The following is a 13,150-nucleotide window of genomic DNA, read 5'->3' as shown; positions in this document are numbered from 1 at the left end:
GTATTCTAGATTAAGTAACCGAGGGCTAAACTCTGGTAAATGGAAATAGGCCTGGGAAAGCTCCCCTGGCCTGTGAAATACGGAGGTGGAGGCCATCAGGTTCTCTCTGGAAGTGGAGCCACGCTGGCAGTCAAGGCACAAAAAGGAAATGAGAAGGGCAGACTAGGAGAGCTCGCTGCGGGAACCGCAGTTGAATGATTCAGGGTAGATTGAGGGAGCACATTGTATCCAGGGATATTTTAAACAATGGTTTCAAAACCAGAAAGTGTAGAAAACAAATTCTTTCCGTTTCAAAATGGAGTCTGGACAACTCCCAGCGGGTTTCCAAATGGGTGAAGGAAAGTCTACCTGCTGGATAAAAACTGAAATGTAAGAACGAAAACTGCGGGGGGTCAAGTAAAATTTGAAACTGAGGGTTTTTTTGTTTTTTTTTAAATGGGAAAAGATCAGTTTGAGAGGGGGGTAAATACCCATTTTCATGAAATGGCATCATACCGGAAATAGCGTGAATGAAAACTTGCAGCTCGTGTACCGAGACTGTTCCCTACTTTGGCACTGCGAACACGTCCCTGAGGGCAGAAATGCTGGAATAGGTCAGTGCGGTTTTGGCAATTCTCGTAACGGCCTTGGCTGGGGTGTGAATTATGGTGATGGAAATGACAAGCTCCCATTCGGTAGAGGGAGCAGGCTGAGGGTCGAGCCCAGCGAGTATGGCCCAGAGAGGCAGGCTATGAAAAGGGTAGGGTGGAACTAGAGTGCAATGATAGAGAGAGAAATAGATAGAACTCAAGTCTACGACCACTCTGGTGTCTGTGAGGATCAAAGCCATGCAACTTTATGAGGGGCGAGATACTATGAAGCTGGAACCTATGTAAGCACTTGGATTGAGAGACCAGTGAGAGAAACCACCACATTCATCCTGAAGTCAGAGAGTTTCCGAGTGGTTTCTCTGACTCATTCTTGGAGGAGAGTATTTGTAATGGTTCGGACTGGGGTGGGAATACTGGACCTAGGACAGTGATCTTTGGAGCTGGAACAGAACTCTTAGTGCTTCCAAGTGAGTTTCCTAATTAAAATAGTCATTATGGCAGAACTTTGTAAAATCATCTATATTCGAACCAGGAATTTTAATGTGAATGAGGTATCCAGCTCCTGAAGCAGCCAAATCTAGGCCAAAAAATTCTTTTGACTTTTCCAGATCAACCTAAAAATCTTCTATTTTATGTGTCTTTTCTTTTTTTCTCCTCCCCTCCCCGCACTTCATTAAGAGGAGCTTTTTGGCACTGCTTGAAAATGATATTTTTTAGAGCTGGTCAGGAAGTGGGTTTTTCCTCCCCCGTCCCTGATTAAAGAAAAAGTTTCAGCAATTTTCTAAACTTCATCTAAATATTATTCAGAAACATTTTGTTTCCACTGAAAACCTGAACCACCCCAGAATTGGTTTTGTTTGGGGCAACCCAATGTGGTTACTTGAAAAAAAGAAACAGGTTTGGATTTTGCCACAAACAACCCAAAAATGGTTTTCAGGTTTATGGCTCTTCAACAAACATGCCCAAGTTTGTCAATGAAAACAGAACTTTATTGCTCAAATATTTTCATTTAATTGAAAAGCAATTAAAAAAAGATGGAAGAAGTTGTACCAACTCACATTTTTTTTCCCAAAGGGGATGAAGTGGTTTTGATTGATGTAGGTGTCCCTGCGTGGGGTTCTCTGGCCTGTGTTATACAGATCAGACTAGAGGAGTTTGTGATCCCTTCCCGCCTTTAATTTATGGCTGGGGATTTCAAAAGGAGCCAGAGGTCAGGTATCTTGGGCTGGCATAGCTCTGTTGGTTAGGGGCGTGAAGAGCTCTGATCCCTGTGCTGGCTGAAGTCCCTAGTTTAGATGCAGTTAGACCAGCAAAGCTGCGTTTTTACTGACAGAGCTTATCCCTCTCAGAGGGGTGGGCTGATGACACCGGTTCAAAGCACACCTTTGCAGATTTAGCTGCGTCCGCCCTAGGAATCCTTTGTGTTCATGTAGCCTAAGGGAGTTAGGCACCCAGATCCAAACTCTATGGAAGTTGGGCGTTGAACTCCCTGAAACACTCAGCCTGTGCATGTATGTAAAGTTACCTCCAAGGAATTTGTTTTGTTTTTTCCCCCCCAATGAGTTTAACAAATTCCTTAGGAAGAAACTTCTGCTGTGGGAAAATTGTCTCATAAGGGCCAGATTTTTAAAGGTATTTTGAAAAGCATAAAGGAACTTAACACCCGATATCAATACGTATAATGATCCAGCCATGACAGCCCACTGCAGAGACCCTTGTATCTTCCTGGTAAGCAGCTGGCCCTGGGCACTATCAACAGGGCTGGGCTATATGGACACTGAGTCTGATGGGGAATAGCACCCCAAAGACTTGTAGTCAGTTCTTAACTCTGCCACAGGCTCACTGTGGGCAAGTCACTTTCTCTGGGACTTTTAAAAGAGATTTAGGCACCCAAATCCTAGTAAATGTCAATGGGGTTAATTATGCTTAACTCCCTTTGTGCTCCTTTGAAAATCCAGCCATACAATATCTGAGCCTCAGTTCCCCCTGGAGTGGGAATACTCTGAGTGGCATGGGAGTGTAACTTGTCCGAGCAGCTCAGCTACTATGGTGCAGAGCGCCAGATAGGAACATAAAAGTTCGGTTACAAGGCTGATGTTGTGTCATCAGAATCGCTTCCATCACGCCACACGACGAGGTCACAAATGCAGCCTTCCGATGTGAAAACACAGAAAATTGGCGCAGGGGAAGAAATACAAGAAACAAGGGGGAACCCTAAATTACTTTCTGTGTCAATGGTTAACGTACTCAGCGCGTGGAGACATTTTTCTTCTGAAACTTTTTTCGGTAGAAATTGCAGTCAGCCACACCGCTTAGCATTTCTTGAGTTTGTCAATTGCGCCAAATGCTTCTTTGGAAAAAGGAAAAACCACCAAAACCTGAAGGCCCCCTCCACCCTCCAGTGTTTCATTTCAACATCTTTGAACCGAATTATTGACTTTTCAGTCTGAAAGAACTTTGCTTCAATGTTTAATTTAATTTTATTTAAATAAATTCAAAAACATTTTAAAAAGTGGTGAAAATTGAAAGAACGAGGAGTCTGGTGGCACTTTAAAGACAAACCCATTGATTTGGGCAGAAGCTTTCGTGGGTAAAAACCCCCTTCTCCAGATGCATGGCGTGAAAATGACAGATCCAGGCATCGATACACTGACACATGAAGAGAAGGGAGTCACCTCACGAGGGGAGAGACAGTGCTATATATAAATATATTATCTTGATGCCTGCATATGTCATTTTCACACCATGCATCTGGAGAAGGGGGGTTCTTACCCATGAAAGCTTTTGCCCAAATCAATGGGTTCGTCTTTAAAGTGCGCCCCCCCCCCCATACTTGGCAAAATTGAAACAAAACATTTCAGGTTTGTCCAAGGGAAATTTTTTTTTTTTTTTTTTTTTTTTTACACTTTTCGCCTCACCAACGTTTTTAATTTCCGGTCTGACCCCAAACAAACCATTTGGGGGTTGACTTTTCAAAATGACCAATGACCCGAAACCATATAATGTTGTGACTCGCCCAGCTCTAGTTTAACTGTGCCCCAGGTGGATTCCAGCCCTTTAACGGTTTGGGGTAGGGCGTGGAATGGTTTTTGCAATGCCGTTTCCCTGAGTGTGAATTATGGAGGAAATAACAAAGTCACTTTTGGTAGTGGGACCAGACTAACAATAAAGGCTAGTAAGTAAGGGGACGTTCATAGAATACATCTTTGTGCAAAATCCATGTACAATGGATGGCTCAGTGGACAGGGAATGGGATATAGGGCCTTTCGTTTCTAGGGGGTGCTGTTTTCAATTTGGCCCCAGATCTGGGATGGGAAATGGGGCTTTTCATAGCTAGGGGGGTAGTTGCAAAAAGTTGGGGAATAGAATGGGGGCATTTCAGATGTACATGGTTCTGATTCCCAACCAGAGGGACCAGTGAGGTCAGGGGATAGGATCAGATTCCTTTTGCTTCTAGGACACTTGTACCAACCCAGCCCAAGGTTGAGGGAATAGCTGGCTTGGAGAGGATGGGCAATCAGATACCGACCCTCACACCTCAAGGGTGTGAGCACCAATCTGGCTGAAAGGTTTCTATGCTGGCCTGCATGGAAGAAATTTGGTCCAAGGTTGCAAATGAACAGACATTCATCTCTGCGTCACCACTAGGGCTGGCCTCCCCATGGATGGCTCAAGGACTGAATGGTCCCTGGACTTCCCCGTGACGTCTAGGCAAGGCCCTGGCAGTGGAAAGTTGAGGTGTGTTGGCAGGAGGTTTTGCATAGTTTGGACCTGCCCCGTCCATCCTGTCAATAAAGGGCCTCAGAGATACCAGCAGGCAGCAGCTCCGACGAGGCCTCTGTTCATTTAGGCAGAGAGAACAACAGGAAACGTGGGCGATGGGGCTGCGGTTATAATAGTGCCTATTTACCAAAACAGCCTGCAAAGTCTCAGAGCGAGGGGTGAATTCTGTGGGCAGTTACAGGAAATCGGCCTTCGGAGTTAGAACAAAGTCTCCAGTCGCTCCGAGTAAGCTTGAGAAACAAACACACGTCACAGGCGTTGCACTCTGCAAAACCAGCCTCTCATTGTTATCTGCTCAGTCAGCCGTTTGCAAAAGTACCGCACAGTCAGAAAGGGAGTGCAAAAACAACCACCACACACCCCCTCTGCTAGCGTTAGTCAAGGGTTTGGGGTACGTAGCACAGAGTCAGGCAAATAATGATTAACTGTAAAACTAATGACGAATCTATCTGGCCTTTCGCCGGCAATAGCTAGCTAGCTGCCCAACCATATCCAGTCTTGCCTCATTGAGATCTACCCATTGATCTGCACTCCTCCAATATCCAGCCAACCATCCATCCATCATTTCCTCTGCAGTCTCTCTCCGTCCATCCCTCTGTAAGGCCTATCCTTGTCTCCCAAATAGTCCAAAACTGAAATCTAGCCATCCATGAGCAGAGACCAGAGAGTGGAACTGCCATGACACACCATGACACATTCAGTACAGAATAGGGGTGAGAAAGTGACTTTTCTGGGTATCCCAAACCCATAACGAAGGGAATGCAGAGAAAAACCAGACAACTGAACTGCTGTCTGGAGGGTCTGACCTTTGGGGAAAGATTAAAGAAACAAACATTCATAGCTTGAAGTGATTATGTCTATAGGACAATTATCAACAAGTATTTGAATAGGTGTAGGGAGGAGAAATTTTTAAATCAATTTTGCTCTTTTTCTAGAAAGACATGCTCTAGTGCAAACAGGAATTAGTTCAGTCAACTCTTACGGTCCAAGTAATACAGGAGGCCAGACTAGAGTAGAACAGGGGTCTTTCCTGGCTTTCTATGATTTTGTTCTGCCTTTGCTAGATTAAAGAAGAGCTGCCTACTGTCAGAAATCTCTTCCTTGTATAGACTGGGGTGAAGTTGCCCCTTGACCAATCTAGTCTATCCAAGAGGAGGTTATCTTAAGTCTCTCTCTACATGGCCTGGTTTTCAGATTTAGATGACGAGGCATGCAAGGACTATGGTTAGTGACCCCCGACCATATGATTTTTCTCTTTCACAGATCTCAAAAAATCTAAAGCTTCTATCTACCAAGTGAAGTCCCAAAATGGGATCTATTCAGCTTGCCTTATCACGGACTTCTCCCCTGGCAACATCAAAGTTGGGATCTCAGATAGATCTCTCACAGACGTCAATGCCTCCATTGTGCAGGTGAAAAACCCAGACAGCGGAGAAATGGAAGCAAGCTATGGGACGGTGCTCTGGGAAGACCAGGAGAACATTCGCTGCATTGCTGAACATGAAGAGGGAGTAGACAGTATGAAGGAGAGTGCTGAGGAAGGTAAACGTGCGGGCTGGGAGGTGGTTTCTAGGCTACAGGCTGGGCTCTGGTCCCAGATTGGTGGTGACCAATGAAATGACCCATTCTCATTGGCATGTGGGAGATATGGATAAGCTGGTGGCAGGGATAATGGGTTTTGTAGTAGGGGTCCACAGGCACCGATGCTAGGCAAGGTGCCATTAAATCTCTTTATCAATGACCTGGAAGTAAATATAAAATCGCCGTTCTTAAAATTTGTGGGTGACCCAAAGATTGGCAGAGTGGTAAACAAGGGGGCGGCCAGGGCACCCTGGTTCACGTGGCCAGTCAAATAAAACGTGCCTTGAGACAGCCGAAGGCTACACCTAGGAACACAGGCCACCCCCACAGAACAAGGGACTGTATCTCCGAGAGCAGCGACACTGAAAGGGATTATGGCGTCACAGCGGACAAGCAGCCAAAGAACAGTTCCCAGTGCGGCCCTGCAGTGAAAAGGGCTAATACTATTTTTGGACATGGCAACAAGCGTCCTACTCACCTGAATGCATCCCTTCACAGCCACGGAAAGCGGAGCAGCTCCTGGCTAGGCTCACATGCCCCGGTGAAGGTCACTGCAGACCTGTGAGGGTTGCTTTGACAGGTGGCTCAGCCCTCTGGCTGGATCAGTCTTTAGCCTGCCCCTGCTGGGGTCACAACTCTCCAAACTAACCTTCCAAATTCTTTACCAGAAACAAAACCTCCCAGCCTCTCCTGCAGCCAGTCTCTTCTCCAGTTACTGAGGGGCTGTTTCAGGCTTCCTACAACCATTGCCCTCTGGCCTTTCCCCCAGCTGGGCCTTCTTAGTGCTTCCACCTGGCTCCTGATACCTCTCAGGTGGGGCTTGTCCTGGAATCAGGGCGGGCTGGGCCCAGCCTCGGCAGCTCAGGGAGAGTGCCACCCTGTTACAGAGGAGTAAACAGGGGAGTGGTGAGTCGGACTGGGTGGGGGGTAATTTTAACTGTGTACACAGCGTACGGGAGCCCAGTACTGCATCCAGGTCCAGCAGCCACATTTCAAAAGGGTGTAGACTAGAGCTACAGAAACCATTTGAAAGGCTGGGAAAATCCCTTGTGGTGAGCGACCTGCGGAGCTCAGTCTGTTTATCTGACCAGAAGGGCGAGGTGGCTTGATTCGAGTGCCTGAGTGCCGCGAAAGGGGGAGCACGCAGGTCCTGGAGGCTCCTCCACCTAGCTGAGAAAGGCACAAGAGGAACCCCAGGCCGGAAGCTCAAGCCAGATAAGCTGAGATGAGATCTGAGGCACAATGTTCTAGCAGCAGGGGTGATTAGCCACTGGGACAAAATCCCCAGGGGAGTGCTGGATTCTCCAGCTCTGGCTATTGTCAGCCCAAGCTGATGTCCGTCTGGACGATGCTTTACTCAGACACGATTGAGGTCAATACCGGGGTGCCTGGTCCGACTAGATGATCTAATATTCCTTCTAGCCATAAAATCTGTGACACTCTGAACCTTAGTCTGTGTTTCCACAGCACCTAGCATGAGGAAGCCCTGTTCTCAGCTGGCCCCTTAGCACAGCCATTGTAAACATGCTAAATAAAAAGACACAGATACTTATGTGAATGAAATTGTTTTGATTATTTCTATTAATAGCTGATGGGTATTTTTATTTACAGGTGACACATGCAAGATAATGGAGCTGGATGACAATTTTGAGACAGGTACGGATGCAGCGTCCAGGACAAAGCTAGGACTGATAAGAGGAAGCACTTGCATAAGACCATAAGAGCGGCCAGACTGGGTCAGGCCAAAGGTCCATCTAGCCCAGTGTCCTGTCCTCTGACAGTGGCCAGTGCCAGGTGACCCAAAGGGAATGAACAGAACAGATCATCACCCAGTGATCCATCCCCTGTCGCCCAATCCCAGCTTCTGGCAAACAGAGGTTAGGGACACCACTTCTTTAACCTGTGAAACTCTCTGCTGTATGGAATTGCTGAGGCAAAGAGCTTCATCTGGGACTTTCAAAGTGGGCCGAAGGGAGCTAGAGACTGACTTTCAAAGGGAGTTGGGCACCCAACTTGTGAAAATCCCAGCCTCTGTGAACAGGGTCAGCTAGTCTCTCGTAGGGTCAATGTCATCCCATTCCTTGTAGCTTCCAGCTGCATCGAACCCCCGAGTAAGAGTCAGGAGTGAGGCAGATGTCAGAATCCATAGTGTGTGTGTGTCTGATCTTTTGTGACCTTTGTTTTACTGTTGTCTTACAGACAATCAGCTAAACCTCCTGTCATTCACGCTGCTGGGCCTGAGAATCGTTTTTGTGAAAGGAGTGGCACTTAACCTGCTCCTGACCTTCTGGCTGTGGAAAAGCTAAAGTGAGTGGGATGGGGAAGGCTATGGGGATCCGTGTAATCCAGCCAGCCAGTCTTCCTTCACCCTCAAATCTCTCTCTCTATCCATCCTTTCCTCAGCAGCATCTATCTGTGTAGCTCTCTAGCCGTCTTCCCCTCCAGAGTATCTTTCTCTCTGTCCAATCTATCTGTCCATCCTTCTCTCCATGGTATCTCTCTTCCTATCATCTGTCTATCCTGGCTTCATAGTCTCTATTATCTATCAATCCATTCTTCTCAATATATGTCATCTATCTACCTATTACCTTCTATCCTTCGTTTGCCCTTGTATTATCTACCTAAGGGTCCCTCTTTTCAATCACTCCTTCCTTCCCAGGATCTGTTTATTCATCTCCACCCAACATTTTCCCTTCCCACTATCTATCCATTACCATACACACCTATCTATACCCACACACGCCTCTCTGTCCATCCAACCCCATAAACAGCTGTCTATCCATCATACCCACTATCCACACCTCTGTCAATCCATCTTTCCTTGCCAGTAGCTATCCATCTGGATATCCATCTCTCTCTTTCTGTTTTATCTTTCCATTCCTAGTTGTCTATCCAGCACAATGAAATCCTTCAACCTGGCTGGGGTCTCCAGTCCTGACTGCGCTGTAAACAATAAACGGACACTCTCCTTCTGCTCTCTCATTACAGGAGTGGAAGGAAAGAGGACAGATGGAATCTGGAGTGATGGGAATTCCTCAGAGACCTGGTGTCATCTCTTCACCTTCCCATGCAGCAGGAAATATAATGAAATGAATGGTCCCCATATCACCTCTGTATATAGGCCTGATGTATAATGATCTGATGTGCTTTCACTTAGCAAGTTTTAGAAGTATCTCACCTACCTAGCCTGGTTTTTCCATGACCCTCCTCCCTTTCACCATCCACAGATTGACACATTTATCCTCACAAGCTCCCAGTGTGGGGCAAGGAATTGCTATTAACTAGAGCTGGTCAACAAATGTGCGTGAAAACATTTTTCGATGGAAAACTGGGTTTCAATTTTTTTGGCAGAAAGTCCCCATTTTCCTAGAAAAAAACTTCAAATTTTCATCAGAAACCGAAAATGTTTGGCTAAAAACTGAATATTTTTCAGTTTGGTTTTTTTACAGTTTTTGGCTACAAGATTTTTCAGTTTTTGTCTGAAAATTTTCAGTTTTCAGTTGTCAAACACCAAAACCAACTTTTTTTAACAATTTTTTTCCAGTGCAAATTTCAACAAAAGTGAATATTTTTTTAGTCTTCATTGAAATTTTCTGCAGAACAAACCAGCTTTACCATTAACCCTATTTTGAAAAGGGGAAATTGAAGCACAGAGACACTGAGGCTGAGATTTTCAAAGCCTAAGGGCTTTGGGCACCTGTTTCCCTTTGAAATCAGTGGGAATTGTGCATTAAAATCCCCTAGGTTGAATTTTACACTCTCTGCCACACACTGGGATTTTCAAAGGTGCCTCGCAGAATGAGGCACCCATCTCCACTTGAAATTCAATAGCATTTAGGCAGCTAGTTCCTTTGAAAATCCAGCCAACGCATTTCTGATCGTAGTGGGTTCTTTAAGTTGACGCTAGACAAATTCAGCCTGGCAATAAAGTGCCCATTAACAGTGAGGGTAATTAACAATTGGACTGTCTTAACTAGGCATGTGTGGATTTCCCCTCGCTTGTGCTCTTTACATCAAGACAGGATGTCTTTCCAAAAGGCCCGCTGTAGTTCACCTAGATGTTATGGGCTCAAAGCAGGGATCAGCGGGCAAAACTCTCTGGCTTGTGTTATAGGCAGGAAGTTGGGCTAGACCAGAATGGTCCCATCGGGCCTCTGTGACTTGAAGAAACTTGTACACATGACCCCATGTGTCTCTAACCGTCCCTGCTCTGCAGAATTTGAGGCCAGATCCCTGGGTGGTAGAATTCTTCCAGCAATTCTGGAAGAGGTGCTTTAGCCAAGCACCAGATGTGCTTGAGTCACATGCAGGTTCTGGGCCCATTGCAGGGGAGATGTAATAGCCAGGAAGTCGGACTAGCCTTTCCTGCCATAAACGCTATGAATTTATACCAGCTCTGGCCTGAACCTAGCTTTTATGTTTCAAATCTGCATTTATACCGACCTTTAGCTCTGTTAACCTGATCTCCCTATTTTCAGCCTTTATAAATTGTGATATTTGCTCATGTTTATGCTTTGGAAAAGATTTTATCTTTTTTTTTCATTTCCTGCCGAGCTTCTTTGTATCGCATTGAGGAGATGATAATGTACTCAAATTTCCTTTCTGGTCCGCCCTGGGCTGCTATTAAAGAACTTGGCTGATCATGAGAACCCTTGCTGTTTTGTGTGTTTAGCCCTGGGAGATTTATTCGGACCACCAGCTGGGGAAATACAGGAAGGAATTCCACCTAATGGACAATGCGTGGGCTTGGGTGAGAAGATGGTTGATTTTTCTCCCCAGCATCCAGTGTTGGCCGTTATTGGGAATGGGATAAAAGGCCTCTCCCCGGTGCAGGATGGGGGGTCAGGGAATGGGGTATTGGAGTTCTCCACTCCAGCCAGTTCCAATCTGTCCCCACGGCTGAGGGACTTGCTGGCTCAGAGGGGTGAGGAATGGGATTTGGGGTCTTTCCCCTCTAAGGGGCACTGGCTGAAAATATCAGCCAAAGCAAATGGCCCACATTGAAATGACAACTCAGGACTAGAACCCAGGTCTTCCGGGGCCTGTCCTAGTGACTAGCCACACTGCCTCTCCAGCAAGAGATGCAGCACACGCCAGCGTGAGGCGGTTCAGCTGGTTTCCAGCTGCTGTCAGGAATGGTCCTGAGGATGTCACACGGAACGGCTCATAGCTAGCCTCTGCCCAACCATCCTCTTCATCTCCGCTCCACCACGGGCCACGGGGAGAACAGGGTTCCCTGCCCTCCTGTCAGCATGCTCATAACTCCTGCAGCTCTGCACTCAGACGCTGACTCGCATCCATTCTCATGCTTCAGGGCTGCAGCCCGTTGCTGGCTGAGACACGAGTGGCCGGATGTATTCCGGATTCCCCCCCGCTCCTCTGAAGCATCGGGAATTGGCCCCAGCTGGCGATGGGACACCAGGCAGGGCTGGCTAGGGCGCTGCTGTGGTACAGAGAATCAATCCTCTTTCTAGATGCTGGGCTGGTGCATCTTGTTCATGTGATCAGGATCACTAGATTTGGGGTCAGGAAGGAATTTGCCCTGGGTCAGATTGACAGGGACCAGGGGGGAGTTCACCTTCCTCTGCAGCATGGGGCACCGGATTTACCTGAGCATCACTCACCTAAACAATTCCCTGCCATGTAGGGGTCTGTGTCATACAAGGGGTCAGACTAGAAGCTCTAATGCTCCCATCTGGCCTGAAATCCCATGAAATCTACAAAATAGCCCTTCTCTCTAGGCAAACCACAGACCCCCGTCACCCTAGGATCTGAGCCGCGCCCAGCTCTTGAGGGATTCTACAAGGCCACCTGTAACCCTGCATGCAATTCAGTCACCCGTGCTCAAGCCAGCTTCATGCAAACCGGGCCAGGTGCGGTGGAGGGCGACTGGGATGATCAGGGGAATGGAGAGCAGCTCATAGGAGAGGGGGTGGACAGAGCGCTCACTGTAAATAGACCGGGGGGCGAGGAACACTGAGCAGGGAGCTATTGCAGCAGCTGGAGGACAATGTTGGCCAAAGAACAAATGGGTATAAACTGGCCATGAACAAATTAGAAGGTTTCTAACCCTCAGAGGAGGCAGGGTCTGAAACAGCCTCCCAGCAGGAGCCAGTGGAGGACAGATGCCCAACGAGGTTTAGGATGGAGTTTGGTACCTATAGGAACAGGATGGACTGCGCCAGCAGGGTACGGGACTCAACAGCCCGGGAGGCGCCTTCCAGCCCTGTGTCCGATTGTTAGAGCCCTACCAAATTCACAGTCCAATTTCACGGTCATAAGATCTTAAAAATAGCGAATGTCATGATTTCAGCTGTTTGGCTAGTATCAGGGGGGAGCCGTGTCAGTCTGTATCCACAAACACAACGAGGAGTCCGGTGGCACCTTAAAGGCTAACGGATTGATTTGGCCATAAGCTTCTGTGGGTGAAAACCCCACTTCTTCAGATGCATGGCTCTTTATCTGCAATTGCACGGTGTTGTAATTGTAGTGGTCCTGAACCAAAAAGGAGTTGTGGGGGGGGGCGGGGCGGGTCACAAAGTTATTGCAGGGGGGGGTTGTGGTACTTGCCATCCTGACTCCTGGTGGTGGTGCTGGCTTCAGAGCTGGGCGGCCGGAGCGCGGCGGCTGCTGGCCGAGGGCCCAGCTCTGAAGGCAGAGCCACCGCCAGCGGCAGGGAAGAGTAGGGTGGCCTGGGGTGGGACTGTCACTCGCACTTCTGCGCTGCTGCTGGCCGGGCCCCGCCTTCGGTGCCGGGCCCTTGGCCAGCAGCCGCCGCACTCCGGCCAGCCAGCTCTGAAGGCAGAGCCACCGCCAGTGGCAGGGAAGAGTAGGGTGGCCTGGGGTGGGACTGTCACTCGCACTTCTGCGCTGCTGCTGGCCGGGCCCCGCCTTCGGTGCCGGGCCCTTGGCCAGCAGCCGCCGCACTCCGGCCAGCCAGCTCTGAAGGCAGAGCCGCCGCCAGCAGCAGGGAAGAGTAGGGTGGCCTGGGGTGGGACTGTCACTCGCACTTCTGCGCTGCTGCTGGCCGGGCCCCGCCTTCGGTGCCGGGCCCTTGGCCAGCAGCCGCCGCGCTCCGGCCAGCCAGCTCTGAAGGCAGAGCCGCCGCCAGCGGCAGGGAAGAGTAGGGTGGCCTGGGGTGGGACTGTCACTCGCACTTCTGCGCTGCTGCTGGCCGGGCCCCGCCTTCGGTGCCG

General features: G+C 48.4%; 1 gene segment (V, D, J or C); it reads left to right on the top strand.

The window, feature by feature from the left end:
- Positions 1-10,603, top strand: part of LOC140896676 (T cell receptor alpha chain constant-like) — a 113,261-nt gene extending 102,658 nt beyond the window's left edge. Inside the window, 4 exon segments of the C gene segment in view lie at positions 5,637-5,915; positions 7,566-7,610; positions 8,154-8,261; positions 8,943-10,603. Of these exon segments, the coding sequence occupies positions 5,637-5,915; positions 7,566-7,610; positions 8,154-8,260 (431 nt within the window).
- The last annotated feature ends 2,547 nt before the right edge of the window (positions 10,604-13,150 follow it).

The sequence above is a fragment of the Lepidochelys kempii genome, chromosome 13, assembly GCF_965140285.1.
Source record: "Lepidochelys kempii isolate rLepKem1 chromosome 13, rLepKem1.hap1, whole genome shotgun sequence".
Classification (NCBI taxonomy): domain Eukaryota; kingdom Metazoa; phylum Chordata; order Testudines; family Cheloniidae; genus Lepidochelys; species Lepidochelys kempii.
This window is presented reverse-complemented; position numbering and strand designations above follow the sequence as displayed.